Source organism: Camelus ferus, chromosome X (assembly GCF_009834535.1).
Source record: "Camelus ferus isolate YT-003-E chromosome X, BCGSAC_Cfer_1.0, whole genome shotgun sequence".
In the NCBI taxonomy this organism is placed as follows: Eukaryota; Metazoa; Chordata; class Mammalia; order Artiodactyla; family Camelidae; genus Camelus; species Camelus ferus.
The window spans coordinates 100,985,391-101,006,989 of record NC_045732.1 but is presented as its reverse complement, the minus strand read 5'-3'; the positions used below and the strand labels follow the sequence as shown (position 1 = coordinate 101,006,989).

Sequence of the window (21,599 nt, the reverse complement as noted above, 5' to 3'; positions counted from 1 at the left end):
ATAATTCTACGTTTAACTTTTTGAGGAACAGCCGAATTTTTCTGAATTGGCTACACAATTTTCCCTTCCTGCCAGCAATTTAAGAAGTCCAAAATCTCCCCATTCTTGCCAACATTTGCTGTTTTCCATTTTTTTAAATACCCACCAAGTGAGTGTTTATAGTGGTATTTTATCTTGCTTTTTATTTGCATTCCTCTAATGACTAATAATGTTGAACATCCTTCACATGCTCACTTTTTCCTTTGGCGACACGTCTACTTGAATTCTATGCCTATTTCTTAATTTGGTTGTTATTTATTGTTAAGTTGTGAAAGTTTTTTTTAATATCCTGGTTCCTAGACACTTAGATACACATTTTACAAATATTTTCTCCAATTCTGAATTATCTTTTCACTTTCTTGACAGTGTCGTTGAAACAACATTTTTAAATTTGATCACGTTCTCTGTGTTTATTATTTCTTTCGTGGCTCATGTTTTTGGTGCTATATCTTAGAGACCATTGTTATTAATAATCCAAGTTTAAGAATACTTAAGAGTTTTAGAATTTTATTCTAAGAGTTTTAGAATTTTAGATCCTACATGAAAGTCTTACATTAATTTTTGTGTATTTTGATGCAGTGGCCCAACCTCATTGTTTCATAACTAGACATCCAGTTATTTTGGCAACATTTGATGAAGAAATTCTTCTTTGCCTCCACCAAACCCTCTTTGACACTCCTGTGAAAAATCAACTGACCACACTTGTAAGGTTTATTTTTGGACTCTCAAATCTATTGCATTGATTGAGATGTCTATTCTTATGTCAATACTGCTCAGTCTGCATTATTGAAGGTTTTTTTGATTCACATGGGAATGTCTTAATTTCTCCTTAATTTTTAGAGCTCTTGCTAGATATAGAATTCTTGATTGCCACTTTTTCCTTCAGCATATTAAATAAATCTGATTGCCTTCTAACTTCCACGTTTCCTAGTAAGCAAACAGGTATTTGTCTTTTTGAGAAAAGATCACTTCTACGTCCACAATTTCTATTTAGTTCTTTTTTATTTAGTTTATTTTTACTGATATTCTGTGTTTGGTGAGACAGCATTCTCTTTCCTTTAGTTCTCTACATATGGTTTCCCTTAGCTCTTTCAACAAGTCTGAAACTGGCTCATTTAAAATCTTTCAAAGTTCATGGAGGGGACAGGATAGCTCAGTGGTTAAGAATATGTTTAGCATGCATGAGGCTCTGGGTTCAATCCCCAGTATCTTCTCTAAAAATAAATAAATAAATAAACAAACAAACCTAATTACCCCTCCTCCCCACCGATAAAATCTTTTAAGTTCACTGAGACTCCTCAGGACGAATTTTTATTTACTACTCTTTTTTTTTCTGTTTGGGCCATGATATCTTGTTTCTCTGCATGTCTTTCAATTTTTGTTGAAAACCAAGGATTTTAAATAATACAACATGGCAACTCTAAAAATCAAGCTTTCTCTTTCCCAGAGTTTGTTCCTGCTGCTTGTTTAGTGACTTTTCTGAACAAATTCCAGTTTGTATTCTTTGTGTGGCTAATAAAATTTCTGCTTAGTCAGGTTAAGTGGTTAACTTTGAATGGATTAAGATCTCCATAGATGCGTGGTACCAGTAATACTTCCAATATTTCCCAAGAGTCTCTGTCAGCATTTTGAAACACATCTTTAACATTCAGTCTGGCAGTTCATACTCCATACTGACTTCTACTTCCTTCTTGTGCAAAATTTCAAGGTTAGCCAAAGATACTTGCTCAGGACCTTGCCAGGTCTTTCCATAACATTGGCAAAGCCCTGGGCATTCTCATAATCAAGGTTCTCAGAACAACATCGTAGCTTTTCAAAGCTCCTCATGGACATCTCATTCCACAGGTTCCCTAAACTTTCTGGTTATAATGTCTACTGTTTGCCCTAACTGAAGCTATTGCCTCAGTTGGCAGTGATATTCAGTAATGCCTCTAATATTCTCTGACAACTACTCCATGGAAAAGGCTGTTCATAACAGGCAACCTCAGAGTCCAGAAGAAATTAAGATAGCCTTTCCAGTGAGGAACCATCACGCAGATATCAAGTAACAATTCTCTGGAAATGGAACTTCAAGGAGCTTTAACACCTTTCTTTCCCTTTCAGAAGCTGCCAGGCAACTGATATTTACCATGATAAAGGATGTTGGATTTAAGTCTACCTTGGGAGGGGAATATGTGAATGGTGAAAGTTAAAAGGCCAAAAAGCTCTCTGTTCTTACCAAGATTTAGTTTACTTCCTTGAATAAAACTCCCTGTAATGCTGCAAAAGGCTTTAATTAGTTACCACAGTTCTGAAAAGTCTGTTTTTGACATTGTTTTTACTAGTATTTTCATTGTTTCTAAAAAAATAAGTTTTTATTAGTAATTAGGGAAGTTTTTCTCCCATAACTTTCTGTCACATTGTTTTCTTCTTTGCTGTTATGTGAGTTTTATCTCCTAGTTTGGCTCCTGTTTCCATCAGTTTCCTCTATAATCAGGTCAGGTTTAATTTTTTTTTTTTTAACATGTCATTTTGCATTTTTCTGCAGCTTGATCTCAAGATCCCTGGTAATAGATTTATTCTTATTATTGCTTCTATGGTGGTATTTACATTGATACTTTTATTTTTCCCTTCAGCTTATTTTCTAAATTCTAAGTTTAATTTTTACCTCCTTTTATTATTGCCTTGTAGTATTTCTTTTGATATACTGTATACCTGTTTTATATTTTCTAAATACATTTTAGAGTCCTTATGTAAAAAGCATCACTATAGTCTGATAAACAAAATCCTCTTTCTGAATTTTATCAGAACAAAGTTCAGAAAACTGATCAACACATATCCCTTAAAATATTCTTCTTCACTTCCCAGAAATATTTCCTTGTACATACTTATTTTAAAACTCCAAAATTTAATTTGGTTTTACCAGTTTAAAAAGAGAAAGAAAATGAAAAAACAGCTGCTAGGGAGCTTAGAATGGTAAGCTTCATACATATTCAATAATTAGCTACAGAACAAAGGAAAATATAAATACATATATTAAAAATAGAAAATAAGTGCAATAAACATTTTACTATCCGTGCTATTCTAATAACTACTAGAAGAAATAAACAGGAGTTGGGGGTATAGCTTCAGTAGCAGAGTGCATGCTTAGCATGAAATATCAGTTATGAAAATTTGGGCTTCATTTATTCACTCATTCACTGGACTTCTTTTTCTTCACTGTTCATTATAACTAAAGTCAGAATTAATTAGAAATTAACATCAGGAGATTATAACATAAACTAGATGGCCTTGTAGAATGTATGATATTCATAGAATTTTACTTATAAAATTAGTATACTTGTTCATTAAACAAATATTTCACACATTATATGCAGAGGGTTTGATGGAGGGGATGCCTAATGAATAAGTTGCATCAGATTTTGTCCTCAAGAAGACAATCATTTAAAAGTATCAGTAGCATCTAGACTGCAAGATTATATATACTGCGGCTATCCTGTAACAATGAGCCACGCTGTAACAATGAGCATTTGTCTAGATACATCACTATGACATTACAGAAAATGAGAACTCTTTTTGTTATTATATTAAGAAAGGTCTTCAGAGGCAAGAAGCTTGCCAAGATGAACACTAAACACTTATACAAACTATTAGGCATTTAGATTCAATAACTTACTGAAATTTCTAAAGAGGAGAGCAGATGTCTGTTTACATTCTTTGATCTATATGCTAAATGTATCAAAGGAACTGAGATATTTACATTTCTCATGCTATTATTAAAAGCCCTGTAGCTGACTATCAGTAATACCATCTATTTTCTTTGTATAAAATGAGATGAGGCCATAATTCCTCTACATACTTACCAAAATAGGTCCCAACCACCCTTCCTGCCCAAATAAGGTTTTAAATTATAACACAGCCTTATAGAAAGCATTTTAGAAGGCAGAAACAAGAAAATACTGAGAAAATGGAAATCTCCGAATAAAATTATCTTAAAAAATTAATAGTTAAATTTATACTAAAATCAAATCCTGAACTAGTCATGATAAATACTACCAACACTTCCTTTTCTTTAGACTACAAGCTCAAGGCCAGAAAGTGTAAGTTATTATTAACTACCTCAACAGTATCTAAAATAAACTTTTACGCAGAGACAGAATTCACTATTTACTGAGTAAAATCAGATCCCTGATAATTATTAAGCAAGTTCAGCTGAATGTAGAAAATTATCATTATTACAAAGCTGGGCCAGGATGATCACTTGCTCACACAGGAGGTAGTTACATGCCTTTCTCTCTGCCCCCAAAATTTCTTCAATTGTTTTTGCAGTGCTATGCTCAAAGACACAAGAGGAAAACACTTATATTCAGTTAACAAGAACACTCTGAACTCCATTTACACATAAACCTTGATTCCAAATATCCTAGTTGTCCTATATTTGGTGATTTAGGATAACCAAGATATTTAACCCAGAAGACAGATGATGGAACTAGCTAACAAACTACAACCCTAGAAATGTAATGAACAATCCTGAAAAAGAATGAAACTGGGGGAATCATGTGCCCTGACTTCAGACTATATTATAAAGCCACAGTAATCAAAACAATATGGTACTGGAGAAAAACAGACACACAGATCAATGGAGCAGGATAGAAAGTCCAGAAATAAGCCCACACACTTAAGGTAAATTGATCTATGACAAAGGAGGCAAGAAAATACAATGGAGAAAAGACAGTCTCTTCAATAAATAGTGCTGGGAAAACTAGACACCTGTATGTAAAAGACTGAAATTAGAACATTCTCTAACATCATATACAAAAATAAACTCAAAATGTATTAAAGATCCAAATGCAAGACCAGGTACTATAAAACTCGTAGAGGAAAACATTGGCAGAACACTCATGGACACAAATTACAGCAATATAGTTTTAAACCAGCTCCTGGAGTAATGGAAATAAAAGAAAAATAAACAAATGGGATCTAATTAAACATCAAAGCTTTGTTCAGCTAAGGATACCATCAACAAAATGAAAAGACAACCTACAGAATGAGAGAAAATATTTGCAAATGATGAGACTGACAAGGGATTAATTTACAGAATATATGAACAGATCATACCCCTTAAAAAAAAAAAAAAACAACCGAATCCAAAAATGGGCAGATCTAAACAGGTTATCTTTCCAAAGACATACAGATGGTGAACAAGGATGTGAAAAGATGCTCAGTATCGCTAATTAACAATGAGCAGAGAAATGCAAATCAAAATTACAATGAGGTGTCACCTCACAATAGTCAGAATGGCATCATTAAAAAGTCCACAAATGATAAATACTGGAGAGGCTGTGGAGAAAAGGGAACCCTCCTGCACTGTTGGTGGGAATGTAGTTGGGTTCAGCCACTATGGTGAACAGTATGGAGATTCCTCAAAAAACTAAAAGCAGACTTACCCTATGATCCAGCAGTTGCACACCTGGGCATATATTCAGAGGGAACTTTCATTCAAAAAGACATCTGTACTCCAATAGTCACAGCAGCACTATTCACAACAGCCAAGATATGGAAACAACCTAAATGTCTACTGACAGATGACTGGATAAAGAAGTTGTGGTATGTTTATACCACTACTCAGCCATAAAAAAGAATAAAACAATGCCATTTGTAGCAACATGGATGGATCTGAAGATTGACATTTTAAGGGAAGCCAGAAAGAAAGAAAAATGTGAAATGATATTACTTATATGTGAAAAGTAAAAAAAAAAAAAAAAAAAAAAAAAAAAAAAAGACACTTAAGAACTTATCTACAAAACTGAAACAGACTCACAGATATAGAAAACAACTTACAGTTACCAGGGGGGTAATGAGGGTGGAAAGGGATAAACTGGGAATTCAAAAGTTGCATTTCTTGGGGGAGTGACGGAAATGTTAGCTATCTTGATTGTGGTGGTGGTTTCACAGATGTATCTATCTATCAAAATTCATCAAATTGTACATGTGAAATATGTGTAGTTTACTGTATAGGAACCATACCACAATACAGGTGTAAAAAAAAAGTGAACTTAGATCTGAGACATCTATCAAGTATTCTACTAACCAAATTATTATGAGTATGATGTGTCCTATATATGCAGAACTATGTCTAATTATGTCCTGGATAATAAAAAAGTAAACAGAATCAAGAAAGCCACTGCATAAAGAGCAGTGAGCAGAGTGTAGAACCAATGATACGAGATTTCTAATCAATCTAAAATCTACATAAATTAGTTGTTTCTGGTTTTGTACAAGACTACTTTATTTCCAGGCACTAAACTGATGTAATTCCGAAACCAAAAGTAAATTTATTTTTAATATCATTATCACTTTAAAGGTAAAAGAGACATTGATGTGGGAGAAAGGCAATAAGCATAGAAGTGACTGCATTATAAAGACAGATTTTTTTCCCAGGCTGAAACTCTTTCAAGTATCAGTGGTGATTCTAATGAGGCAGGTAACTGCTTAAACACATCCTTCATGATTTTATACAGTTCAGTCCTATTTTTCTCAGCCTTTATCTTTCTATTACTTCCTTATGTACCATTTAACTTTTTTTCATTAGGCAAACAGGCTTATCACATTTACCTTAATTTTATATAAGTGTAAGTCAAGAAAATACCACTATGATGTAAGTTAGAAAAGACAGTCTCAAAAAAAAACCTCTTGACAATCACTGTACCCCAAGACTTACAGGAAATCATAAGGTAGTCCTCACAGTTGCCTTTGTCATCATCTTGCTGGTCCACAGGAATCCCGTTGGCATCTATGACTGCTTCAGAGGCACATTCTGCCATCAATACTTCTTCTGAAACTACATCAGTTGTCAGAGGATCAGTGACGATTTCTGCTTCAACTACACTATCATGAATGTGTTCAACATGTCCAACGTCAGACACATGTATAGATTCACTTGTCAAGACGTGTTCTGGCATAGACACTGAGGCTGAAATAATATCAGGAGCTAATATCCCATCATCTGGGACTGTGCACTGTGCTAAAGAAACTTCTTCGGTTACATCTGAAGCAAGCACTTGCTCAGGAATGATGACATTTTCAGACACATCTGCTTCTTCTAAGATATCTGAACACTGCACATCCTCAATAACAACATCCTCAATCACATCTTGGATTACAACTGAGTCTGGGTCATCAGGATCAAAGTTATGTACAGTAATATTTGAATCCACAACATCTGAAACAAAAACAGTTTCTTGTACTTCCACAACAATTTGATCACCATCCATGTGTGTAGCATCAGTTCCTTAAAAAAAAAAACAAAAATTAAAATGACAAATTTCAGATAGGTATCTGTGGCTATCTCAAATGATGTAAATGTTATTTAATTTCTACCAGGAAAACAGACTATACCTTAGTTTTCTGAAACATAAAGCAGATTAAAGAAATAAAAAGGGGATCTATTTTTGACTCATATAAGAAAACACAAAAGTTTAACACAGCACTGTTTTTATTCAACCTTAATCAATTAAAGGGTAAAGAAATACTAGAAAAACAAAAAATGAGGCAGTTATACAAAAAAAAAAAAATCATGAAAAATATTACATTAAAGTTCCCAGGCAACTAAAACAAAAGTTTAAGGGATGATTATGAAAATTAAGCAAGTAACACAATTTCAGGAAACCTATGAACCATTTTCCTTCATATCTGTTCCATTTCTTTTCCTTCCCCCTCAACTCCTTCAGTACATCAGTTCCCCCGAAACTCCTTCAGTACATCTGTTTTCTTCTTTTAATCATCCCTACATATTTCTTTTCCTCCTTTCCTTTTTAAATTTCATCGTTCTTAATCCTCCCACTCTATTCTGGTGTAATATTCCATCAGTATCCTTACCTATGCCTGGAAATTCAGAAATTATCCTCTGAATTTAGGATACAAAAGGACTAGGGCATAAATGAAAAGAGGGGTAGAAGCCCACAGTTACAGAGAAAGGAAGACAAGTGGTTAAGGACTTCTGTGGAAAGATAAGATGAAAAAAAGTGCAACTGCAACAGTACTTACTGTGGGACCTGACCAAGTTTACCAGGGGTACTCTACCTCTATCTAGTCTTTTCCCATGCTCTCCCCCGCCAACTCCAAGGCAGTTTCTCAAAATATACAAAACTCTACTCTACTCCATTCTGCAGCTAAGAAATGAAGGTAAAGGGGTGAATCAGCTGGAGCCCAGTGAAATTAAATGACTTCACCGAGATCACACGGCTGTATGCATACCACATAGTACTTACTGAACGAATGCCATGAATGGGAAAAGAAATAAACACAAGATAAAATAAAACAAACCTAGTATCTTGTTTACTAGTCCAGAAAAAGAAACAAACAAACAAAAACATGGAAGTCTTACCTAAAATGCTACTCAGCTGTGACTCAGAGAACTGAATTAAAGAAATAACTGTATCACTGACGAGGCTGTCAGAAATTCTTCAACAAACAAAAATGATCAACAAGGGCCAAAGAATAATAAAAGTTGTAGAAAGTGTTTAAAGTCAGTTAATACTCACTTGAATTACATACAGAAACAATGAGAGAATGTTTTCTTTCATTTTTATAGAACTTCTACAAAATTTTTTATAGTGATTTTTCTTTAACGTCTGTAAAAATTCACATCAAGCAATAGATGAGTTTAATATCCATCTTAAAAACATGAACATGAAAGTACTTAGTGTCAAGAGCACTGATCAAAATGTCTAAATCAGACAGAAGGGTTCACACACACTTTTGTGGCCTTGGGCAAGACATTTAAAACTCTGAATTTTGGTTTTCTCATCAGTAAAATGAGGACAGTAATATCTGCTGTGCATATTTCATGCGACTGCTGTGAGGATCAAATGGAAATGTAAGGGAAGTGTTCTGAAACACTGTAACAAAAGGTTTCATTATTATTAGGACATATGAAAATGGAGGACCCGGTAGATTAAGAGACTTGCTGAAAGATGAAAGAACACCATAGGGTTAACAAACAGGCTAAAATGAAACAGCCCTTCAATCTACCACTAAGCTTGTGACCTTGCTTGCAGCTTTAAACTAGTAAATATTGTGCATTTTCCTCTAAAGAACTTATAGTCTCTCTTTTAAGCACATAAATATACTTCATTATGTTCAAGTGAACAAAGATGCATTTACCATTATCAAACTGGATACCAAACATGAGTGCAAAGACTGTGCTAAACTGCTTAAGAAATAATTAACCCCTGCTCCCACACACAGGATTTGTACAGCATATTAAAAATCCTTATGTTTCTTGGTACTTAGTTACTGTTGCTTTAATATATAGCAAAATGATCACATAAAATTCAAGGAGCAAAATCCTTAAAATCCTAATTTATAAGAGTAATTGTGTACTAGTAAGTTTCATATTATAAAATGTAATCACTTTACAATATTATGTACTTAGAATCATGGGGTAATCTGAAATTCTCAACACTTTTTACAACTTCATAAATATAATTTTCCTTGTGCACCTAGAAGAATAAGGCAAGATTCCATCTGCCTACTTTGGGGAAGCCTTCTGAGAAACAGGGTTGTATAAGTATGACACAGTCAAAACATAGAGGACCTTGGGTTTATACTTTATCTCCTCGGCAGCTGAGAACACAGAAATGACATCATCCATGTGTTATTTTATGATGAGTATTCTACTGATATAGTTAATTAAAGAAACTAACAGTCAGGAAAATAATTTAGTATTATAGGTTAAGAATGAGGTAATAGTACCTGGGCTAAGGGGAGAAACTGGCATGGAAAGTAATATGGACCAGCCCATCTACTCCACTCTACCCTTCTTGCAAAATGTCCATGCCCCGATCACTGGAATTCTGAATACATCACATTACAGATTATGCCACAAATACTTTCTAGAAAGTATAATTAAACTTACAAACCTTAAAATACAGTGTTTTTACCGGATACTTTAGGTGGGTCTAATCTGATCACATAAACTGTTAAAGCAGAGAAATGTCCCCAGCATTAGAGAGTTTAAGTAGAAAACATTCTACGTTAAGTATGAGGGAGACTTAATTCACTACTGCTGGAGGAGGCCACATGGAAAGCTTAAGAAGGAATACAAGCAGCTGCAAGGAGCAAAGACCAGCCCCTCAGCTGACAACCAGCAAAGAAACGGGGGCCTCATCCTACAACTGTAAGGAAGTGAATGCAGCCTAACACCAGAATTAGCTTAGAATCAGATTCATCCCCAAAGTCCTAGAAAGGAACAATACCCTACTGACATCTTGATTTCAGCAGTATGAAATCCAAACCAGATAGCCCAGTCTTGCCATGCCACACTTCTGATCTATAGAAACTGTGAGACAATAGATTTTATTGTTTTAAACTGCTAGGTTTCTTTAATGTTTGGCACAGTAACAAATAAATACAGATTTTGGTACAAGAAATTGTCATGCTGCTATACAAATACCTACAAAAGTAAAGTGGCTTTGGAATCAAATATTCCCTTGAACAGACCCCTAGCAGAAATATGGATGTGAAGAATTCATGCTACTAGAAACTCAGAAGGAAGAAACATGGACTTACAGAACACCTGAGTCATTGCACATAGAAGTTAATACAAATCTAGACCTTAAGAACACCACTAGTTAAGGACTCAAAAGGTAGTGAGAAACGTATTATTCCACACTAAAGGAAAGAATATCTTTGTTATGTTGTGGCAGGAAGCTTAGCAAAATTGTAACCTGCAATTCCATAGAAAGCAAAACATGTTAACAGTGAATTCAGTTATAAAGTTCAGGGTATTTCAGATTTCTGAGCCACTTAGTTTCAAATGAGCATTTTGGATGCTGAATCTGAGAGCCTCAGGAAAGAATGAGTGGATTTTACATTTGGAGGGGACATAAATGTTTGGGGACCAACATGTAGACAGCGATAGGCAGACTAGTCCCCCAAAGATAACTAAATCCTAATTCCTGGGTCTAGCAAATATGCTGTGTGACATGGTAAAAGAAACCCCACAGATGTAATGAAGGTAATAAATGTAAGGTATGTAGATCACCTTGGATAGGCTTCTGACTAGAGTGAAGGAAATATGAGAGCAGGGAACATTAGATTCAAATCATGAGCCTCTGGAAACACAAAGCAGCCCTGGTTAATTGTCAGTAAGAAAGTAGGAATCTCCATTTTACAGCCACAAGAAACTAAATACGGCCAACAGTCTGAGTATTCTTGAAAGAGAATTCTCCCTCAGAGGCTCCAGAAAGGAAAGCAGCCCTGTCAACACCTTGGTTTTGGTTTTGTGAAATTCTACATAGAGGACTAAATTAAGCCACACTGTATCTGAACTTTTGACCTACAAAACTGTGAGGTATCTAACTGATACTGTTTTAGGTCACTAAATCTGTGGAAATGTATTAAAGCAACAAGAGAAATTCACTATGAGCAGATATAAAGGAGAAACTTTCAAGGATAGAACTAACAGGACCTAGAGAGTGAAGATAACAGTAAGATTCTGATACTGAATGTGCAACTAACAAGATTATGAGCTGACAATGAGGTTTTAACAGGGTAACAAGATACCTAAGTATGAATCAATATGAGATCTAGCAATTCATCCTCTTGACAAGCACAAGGAATTTGGCACATGGAAAGTGGAACAACCCAAGAAACAGATATACCTATTCCATCAAAAAATGAGTTTGGCTCTTGTGGCTGTAATTCAAGCTCATCTTCATCCATGGCCTTTGATTCTCATTAGTCACAGCTCCTAAACCAGGGAATAAAGTATACCAAACATTAATTTTTTCATATCACATAGTTAAAATGTCATCATAATGTTTACATTTTGGAAATGCTCGTATTTCCTAATTTATCAAAAAACCTATCACTGTAAAATAAAAGTGAACATAATGATTTCCAGTAATACTTGGGCACCTATGTCATAAGGAAGGGCAGTTAAATGAAAAACATTGACAGTGTTTGGGAAATTTTTGTTTGTTTTAATTACAGTATATCCTACTCATATGCTTTTTTAAAAACTTTTTTCTCTTTTTAAACTGAGGTACTGTTGATGTACAATTATTATATTAAATTTCAGATGTACAACACAGTGGTTCACAATTTTTGAAGATTATATTCCATTTATAATTATTGTAAACTATTGGCTATATCCTCTGTACTGCACTATATATCCTTGTAGTATATTTATTTTGTACAGAGTAGTTTGTATCTCTTAATTCCCTAGTCCTACCTTGCCTTTCCCCTTTCCTTCTCTCTGATGGTAACCATTAGTTTGTTCCATATATCTGTGAGTCTGCTTCTTTTTTGTTATATTCACTAGTTTGTTGTATTAAAGTATATAAATCTTAAGTGTTCAGCTTCATGAATTTATTTAAGTGTAAGTTTGTATTAGCATTATTCAGGGTAATACATGGAACATTTCTTATACTGCAGAAAACTCCCTCTTGCCTCCTCTCCAACAGCAGTACAATACTCTAAGGTTCCAGTTTAACATATTTTGTAGTTTACTGAGGAAATGCCAGCAAGATGTTATTATATCTTTAAATTTAAAAGTCTAGAGGGGTGGATATAGCTCAATGGTAGAGCACATTTTTAGTGTGCACAGGGTCCTAGATTCAATCCCCAGTACCTCCATTTAAAAAAAAAAAATCAAGATAAACAAATAGAGAAAACGATCCTAAAAAAGAAAATGACCCAAGAAAATAAAGAGAAATTTTAAAAAAATTTAATATAGTCTATAATCTTCCTGCCAATAAGTAATAAAATGGTAAAAATTCAAAATTACAATGGCAAACATTTCAAATTTCTGTGTTGAGACTTCTACAGAGCTTACAATGACCTTAACTGAACTTCTGACAGCAGAAATAATTCTCACTGTATATTGTATCTTCTAAGTCACAGATAAATTGGTACCAGGTATAAAAAGTTAAATAAATTCATCTTTGAACACAATAAAGTCAAAATATTCATCTATAGGATATCTCAAACCATTAGGGTAGCAGAAGAAACAACCATTAAAAAAAAAAAAAAGTTAAAATACAAAGAATCCAAAAACCTAGGACATGCAAGTGAATACACAGAGGGAGCAAAAATGGGAGGTTTATTAGGAGCCATGATTTACTTATGTTGCAAGCACAACACAAACTTTCCAATTGGTTTTCCATACCCACTTTCTCACTTTCTAATTCACCTTCAACACTATTAGATGTAGCTTCTTTAATCTTTATCACTTCTGTTGACAATACAGAAAATGAAAGCTTGTTAAAATTTCAAGTAATGAGGTATACTGATTATATTTTCTTATTTTCTCTACTTATCATGCTCTCTCTTTCCAGGTCTTGATTATACAGGGACTGCCCCTCCCAGAGCTAGGTAAATCCTACTGACAGCAACAGTCTCCCTGTGAGCACATCTTTGATATACAAACTAACCAATCAGAATCTACACCCCCAACCATTAAACTTACATACTAAGCCAAGATTTCCTCTACCCTAAAATAACCCAGGGCAAGGAACCACACAACTAGGGACAATTCCTACAGCTCAGAGACACTTAAATTGTTCAAACTACCCAATCCTCACCTTAACATATCTACATGCCCATTCCTTCCTCACAGAAACCAAATAAAAGCTCTCCCCTTTCCTCTGCTTCCTTCCCCTATTTGGCCCTTAATGGAATGACACGCCTTTCTCCTTCTACTCTTTTATCTGTGAGTATGGACTTCCTCCTTCATACCATTTTCATATCTGATATCTTGCGCTAAATAATAAAAATAAATCTTGAGTACATTTTAACACAAGTAAAAATGAGTGTTTTTTTTAAAGCATGATATCAGACCTCAATTCAATTTTTTAATGGCCCTCTGCTGAATCCAAATAAAATCCAACGTCTTTGTCCTACAAGCCTCTAAGATTTGGTTCTAACTACCTTTCTACTATTCTAAAAATTTCCCTTCAACTGATGTTCCCCTCCTCTCTACCACCACCTTCAATTTCTGTTTTTCTCTCTCTCTCTCTTCGACCAAACAAAATAGCCACCATCTCTGTAAGACCCAAACTGCATACTTGCTTTCAGATTTCTTCCATGTCAAAGAACTTTCTATATCATCTATGCTTCAATTTATACCCTACATGTCCTTCCCATACCAAGAAAATGCTAGAAGCAATCCCTCCCTCCGCTACATTTTCATTGCACTTTATCCCTTTACTGGTTTTTCTTAGCATATGTCATGGTTTTTTACATATGTCTTGATGTTTGATATTAAATTATATAATCCTTAAGGGAATATGAAAGTAAGAAACTCAATTGTAATTTATATTATTACAAAGTTAATTTCTAACATGTCACTGAGACATAATACAATCCTTTTTCATGAAATAGTGTGTTTTATGACATTTATTCAAAATGTCTCAAATAAAAAGGCCATGATGAGTACCTCAACAAATATTTTTTCAACTATTAAAAAACAGAAAAGATTCTTGCTCTAAGTAAGTTTGTCACTGCCTCCTCTCCCCAAAACTCTCTGGCATGTACCTACTTTCCCTCTTTAAAAGTATAAATATAAAAGAATAAATAAGAAAATATCTGTGAGCACAGTTAAAACTAAAAATGATTTACATTTAAGGTATCTTCAAATTCCCCTACAAAAATCAGTATCATTATCTCTAACAAAAGTTCAACTTGGATCACCACAGTGAAATAAGAGGTTTTTTAAAAAAAGTTTTACTGTCCTAACCCCTAAGAACACTGACTGAGACAACTATTCATGGACAAGTGAGCCTTCGGAGAAGTTCAGGAATTCAGTGGAGAAATCTCAGCACTCCCTTAAGCAAAAATATCTGAGATTGGATCCATTAGAATGGTTAAGAAAAATAGTTTCACTTTTCCCAAAGCAGCACAGCTCAGTGTCAAGGGAGTCCTTCTTGGCCTGTAAATGAGTGCCTAGCTTCCCCATTCATGCAGGACACTGTCAAAGAGATTTACTTCTTTCACCACATCTGGAATAATGAGGTGTGCAAGACTGGGGGTAGGGAGGAGCCATGAGAACAGGAGCCAGGGCTCTTGGAGGGCATTAAAGAAACACAATCCTACTATCTGCTTCATGACTCTATCAGAAACCCACCAATGAGCCGCTGAGGATTCCTTGCTTATCTCCCCCACCCCAATGTGGCTTAGCCTACACACTCCCATCCCATGGTTGGCTCCCTGTGTGCACTGCCAATGGTGCAAGAGCAGGTGTGACTTTGTTAGATCAGGAGAAACTTCATAAACTAGGAGTTTCAGCACCACTTTGGGTAAAGCAAACATGCTCTCAACACTTTAGCTGGCCTTGCAGAATAGAAATAAGGCAATACAATCTTAAGAACTCCCTCAAATGAGAGACCAAAAAGGATGGAGCAGGTATATGCATAGAAAATGTATGAGAAAGCCTCAGAATCCCTTATATGAAAGAAGGAAGGTATTTCTCTTCCAAAGCCCATTAAATAAAGAATAGAGGAGATGACTAATTCTTCAACTGGGAAAAAAATGACAGACATAAAATGACTTCAAGGATATTGAAAAATCAAGGACACAACACACTACCACTGAAACACAAACACAAATTGCAGACCTCTATGTCTTTAGGGTTAGTTACTAGACAATTATTGCCATAAAGAATTTGAAGTACTTATTTTAAGAAAACTCAACAAACTAAAAGAAAACACAGACAATTACAAAATGACAAAAGCAATACACAAGACAGGAACTTTGAAACAGAGATCATAAAAAAAAACCACCAAAACACAAATTCTGAAACTGGAGAATAGAGCAAATAAAATGGGGGAGGGGGACCCTAAAATGCAAAAAAGAGTATCAATAGCAAACTGGATTAAGCAGAATAATCAATCTGTGAAGCAGAAGACAGGTACTCTGATATAATTCAGTCAGAGGCAAACAGAGAAAAGAAGAATGAAAAAGAGAAAAACTGCTTACTTTACTGGGGCATATCGTTAAATGAAACAACCTACACACACTACTGGAGTCCCAGAAAATGAGAACACAGAGAAGAGGGCAAAACACACTTAGGAAAATAATGGCTAAGGACTTCACGTCAAACTGGGGAAACTCTGGCATCCAAGTCATGAATACCCTTAATTTCAATCTAAAATGATCATCTCCAAGACACATAATTAGTGGTTGAAAATCAAAGAGAAATAGAGAGCCTAAAAAACAGAAAGAGAAAAAATATCCTCTTAAAAGGGAACCCCAACAGGGTTATCAGTAAATTTCTCAGCAGAAATGTTGCAAGCTAGGATTTAATTTTATAGCTTAAGATTATTCTGAATTTGACTGTAGACCTCCCTTTATTGCTCTGCTTTATATTTTCTTATGTTTTCATGTTATTAATTAACTGTTACTTATTTAAGCCTTAAGAACTCTTCTCAGCATTTCTTATAAGGCAGGTCTAGTGAGGTCAAACTCCCCTAGCTTTTGTTTGGGAAGTCTTTATCTTTCCTCCTTTTCTGAAGGACATATAAATTATAAGCAATAATAAACCGTCCTAAGTTAAAGGACAAAGGTATTAAAAATAATTACAGCTAGTTTGTTAGTGGATATATAGTAAAAAAGGTAAACTGTGACAACAAAAACATAAAATGTGGAGAGTAAGGTACAGAAATTCTGTATGCAACTGAACTTTAAAAGAGTATGACACGCATAACTTAAAAATTTTTAAGTTTTACAGAAACTGAAAAGCAAAACCTGTAGTAGACACACAAATGACAGAAGAGAGGCAAAACTTATCACTATGAAAAATAGCCAGTTCCCGAAGGAAAGCATCAAGATAAGGAGAGAACAAAGGAAACAGAAATCATTCATAAAACAGTAAGATGGCATTAGTAAGTTTATGTATCATTAACTATTCTAAATGTAAACAGATTGAATTTTCCAATCAAAAGACAAAGAATGGCTAGATGTAGTTAAAAAGATTCAACTATATGCTGCCTACAGGAGACCCACTGCAGCAGTAAGGACAAATACAGGCTCAAAGTGAAGGGATAAAAAAAAGATATTCCTTCTAAGTGGAAACCAAAAGAGAGCAGAGGTAGCAACACATATCAGACAAAATCAACTGTACATCAAAAATGGTAGACAGACAAGTTTATTATATAACAATAAAGACGATACAACAAATCATAAACATAAGCCATGCAGCCAATACTGAACCTTGCATTCAACACTGAACCACCTAAATATATTATGCAAATTCTAATGATTCTGAAGGGAGAAAAAACAATACAGTAACAATAGGGAGCTTCAATACCACAACTTTTAACAACAGATAGATCATTCAGACAGAAAATCTACAAGGAAATGTTGAAGTTGAACTGTATGCTAGATGATTCTTCTCAAGCACAAATGGAATACTCTTCAAGATAAATTATTACAAAACAATCATTAAGAACAATTACATGCCAACAAAATGGATAACCTACAGAAGAATGAACACAGTCCTAGAAACATAATTCCTAGCAAGACTGAATCAGGAAGAAACAGAAAACCTAACAGCTCAATAGTGAGTAAAGAGACTCAATCAGTAGGTAAAGCCTACCAAAACAGAAAAGCCCAGGAACAGTTTTGGCAGATGAATTCTATCAAATACTTATGAAAAAGAATAACTCCAACTTAATTATTTCCAAAATCTGAAGAAAAGGGAACACTACCAAACTTATTTTGAGGCTATCATTACCATTATGTTAAAGCTAAATAAGCATAGTATAAGAAAGAAAAACTAAAGGCCTTTATCCCTGATAAATATAGATGTAAAAATTCTTAATAAAATTCTAGTAAACTAAATTCAACTGCACAATAAAAGAATCACCACAGTAACAAAATGAAGAATAAAAACATATATAGTAAGTCCACAGCTAATATATACTCAGTGTTGAAACATAAAACATTTTCTCCATGATCAGGCACGAGACAAGAATGCCCACAATCACCACTCTCATTCAACATAGCACTGGAAGTTCTAACTAGTCCAATTAGGCAAGAAAAAGAAAAGGCATCAGAATAGGAAAAGAAAATTTGTTTCTATCAGTAGATGACACCATTTTATACATAGAAAATTCTAAAAACTCCAACAAAACACAAATTCAGTAAAGTTACAGGGATACAATAACAGCATAAAAAAGTCAGCTGAGTCTCTGTGTACTAAACAACCCATCCACAATAACATCAAAAACTTTAAAATGATTAGGAATAAATTTAAGCAAGGTAATAAAAATGTTCAGCACACTGAAAAGAACAAGACTGGATGAAAGAAAGTGAAGACACAAGTAAATGGAATGATAACCTGTGTTCATGGATAAGAATGATTAATACTGTAAAATATCAATACTACTCAAAACCATCTATAGATACAATGCAACCTCTATTAAAACATCCAATCATAGTTTTCACAGTAGAAACAGAAATAGCAGCAGAAAAAACAATCCTGAAATTTGTGTGAAATCACAAGAGAATCAAGTACCCAGAAATAAACCTATGCAAATATTTCAAAATAATTTACCAGGGAGTTAGGAACAGTCAATAGGGAAAGGACAGTCTCTTAGAGAAGGTTCAGAAAACTGGACAATCATACACAAAAGATTAAAATGGACTTCTAACTTACAAAAGTTAACCTGAAATGGACTAAGACTTAAATATAAGACTTGAAGCCATAAACCCCCTAGGAAAAAACATAGAGGAAAAAGCTCCATGACATTGGTCTTCTCAAGCTTTTCTAGATATGACACAAAAAGCACTGTTACAGATGTCACCTTCGTATCTGTTAGAAGGCTGGTATCAAAATGAGAAGAAATTGTAAGTGTTCCCTTGAACCCCTGCAGACTGCTGGTGGGAATGTAAGTTGATGCAACCAGCATGGAAAACAGTATGGAGGTTCCTCAAAATACAAAGAATAGAACTACTATAAGATCCAGCAAGTCCAGTTATGGTTATATACCCAAAGGAAATAAAATTACTATGTCAAAGAGACAGCTGCACTCTGATGTTTACTAAAGTGCAGGATTTCCCTTCTTAGATGCAGGGATATGTTCCAAGAAAATACCTGAAAGTGCAGACAGAACAAAACCATACACATACTGTTTTTTTCCTATTTGTGAAAACCTATGATAAAGTGTAAATGATAAATCAGACACAGTCAGAGTAAAACAATAACCACATATAGAAAAATCACATTATAAAGTTATGTGAATGTGCTCTCAAAAATATTTTACTGTACAAATTAACTGCTTTTTTTTATCTTAACTAAGTGCTATTCATACAATGTGCCTGCAACTTATCTGCAGCAGTCTGAGGTACGACACTGAAAAGTAGGACAAGCTTTTTCCTTCTTCATAATTTCATGGATAGAACATTCACTCTTACTGTAGTTATTAGTAACCTAAGCACACTTTTTTTTTTACCTTATAACAGAACTTTCACCTTCTCTAACAGGAAGCATTTTGTGGCTTCTCTTTGCCATTCCTGAAATGCCAGCATCACTACTTCTGTGCTTTGAAGTTATTATTAAGTTAAACAAGTGTTTTTTGAGTTCAAGCACAGTGATATTGAGACTGTAGATCTGATAACCTAGGAACTACTAAATGACTAAGGTGTGGGATACATTGGTCAAAAGGGTAATTCATGTCACAGCTGTGACAGGGCAAAACAGCAAGAGATTTCATCATGCTACTCAGGACGGCATGCAATTTAAAATTTATGAATTATTCATTTCTGGAATTTTCCATTTAATATTTTCAGACCATGGCTGACTATCGGTAGCTGAAATCCTAGAAGGTGAAATCTCAGAGAAGGAAGTACCACTATATTGTCTGCAATTATTTTCCCCAGATACGGGGAAAAAGCTAAGCATCCATAAACAGATGAATGTGTAAAGAAAATATGTATAGGTATAGCTTGGACATATTTTGGGTTCAGTTCCTGAGTGCCATAATAAAGCAAGTCACAAGAATTTTTGTTTCTCAGTGCACATAAAAGTCATGTTTACACTGTACTGCAATCTATTAAGTGTGCAGTAACAGTATGTCTGAAACAAAATATATGTATCTTAATTTAAAAATACTTCATTGCTAAAAAAATGTCAACCATCAGTGAGTTATAATATTTGCTGGTTAAAAGTCTTGCCTTGATTTTGGTAGCTGCTAACTAACCAGCGCGGTGCTTGCTGAAGGGCTATGAAAATTTCTTTAAATAAGACAACAATAAAGTTTGTTGTATCAACTAACTTCTCTTCTCATTTGAACACTTAAAGGCCACTGTAGAGTTATTAATTGGCCTAATCTTTTTCTTTTCTTCAATTGACCCATAGTTGATTTACAATATCGTGTTAGTTTCAGGTGTACAAAAAATGATTGTTATACATACATACATCTACACATATTTATGTTCTTCTTCAGATTACTTTCCATAATATGTCATTACACAATATTAAGTGTAGTTCTCTATACAACAGAGCAAATCCTTGTGGTTTATCTATTTTATATGCTGTTATGTGCATCTGTTAATCCTACACTCCTAATTTATCCCTTCCCACCCCCTTCCCTTTTGGTAACCATAAATTTGCTTTTAATGTCTGTGAGTGTGTTTCTATTTTATAAACAAGTTTATTTGTATTATTATTTCTATTTCACATATAAGTGATATCGTATCACATCTGTATTTCTCTTTCTGACTTAGTTCACTTAATATGATAATCTCTAGGTCCATCCATGTTGCTGCAAATGGCAACATTTCATTCTTTTTTTTAATAGTTGAGTAACAGTCCATTGGGTGTGTGTGTGTATATATATCCCACCCTTTTTATCCAGTCATCTGTTGATGGATCCTTAGGTTGCTTCCATGTTTTGGCTATTGTAAATAGTGCTGCTATGAACATCAGGGTCCAGGTGTCTTTTCCAGTTAGTTTTTCACCTTTTCAAGATATATGTTCAGGAGTGGAATTGCTGGATCATATGGTAACTCTATTTTTAGTTTTTTCAAGGAAACTCCATACTGGCCACAATAGCTCCATCGAATTACATTCACATCAACAGGAAAGGAAAGTTACCTTCTCTTCACATTCTTCCTAGTATTTATTGTGGGTAGACTTTTTGATGATGGCCATTGTGATCAGTATGAAGTGATATATCATTGTGATGTGCACTTCTGTAACAATTAGCAATGTTGAGCATCTTTTCATGTTGGTGTTATTTTAGTACATACTGCTGTATCACAGGGAATGAGGAGGCCTGAGGAAAGGGACAGAAGGATAAATGGTCTTTAGGTGGAGCTGTCAAAATACCCAACATTTTTTAAGTTCATCTTATATGGGTGCTATTTATGGTGTCCAAAAACAATTATAGTAACATCAAAGATCATTGATTCCAGATCACCATAAAATAATAAAAATTCTGACATATTCAGAGAATTACCAAAATGTGACAAAAATACCTGAAATGACAAAATGCTGTTGGAAAAAATGATCCCAACAGACTTCCTAAATACACGGTTGCCATAAACCTTCAATTTGTAAAAACCTCAGTTATTAG

General features: G+C 34.4%; 1 protein-coding gene across 3 annotated transcripts in view; it reads right to left on the bottom strand.

The window, feature by feature from the left end:
* The window catches only part of LOC102509477 (zinc finger X-chromosomal protein), a 65,768-nt gene that overhangs the window by 10,209 nt on the left and 33,960 nt on the right, over nt 1-21,599 (bottom strand). For all 3 annotated transcript variants that reach the window (XM_032475352.1, XM_032475350.1, XM_032475351.1), the window contains 2 exons: nt 11,685-11,773; nt 6,740-7,309 (listed from right to left, as the gene is read on the bottom strand). In XM_032475352.1, the coding sequence (XP_032331243.1) occupies nt 6,740-7,309; nt 11,685-11,745 (631 nt within the window). In that variant the 5' untranslated portion in view covers nt 11,746-11,773. The remainder of the gene's footprint in view (nt 1-6,739; nt 7,310-11,684; nt 11,774-21,599) is intronic.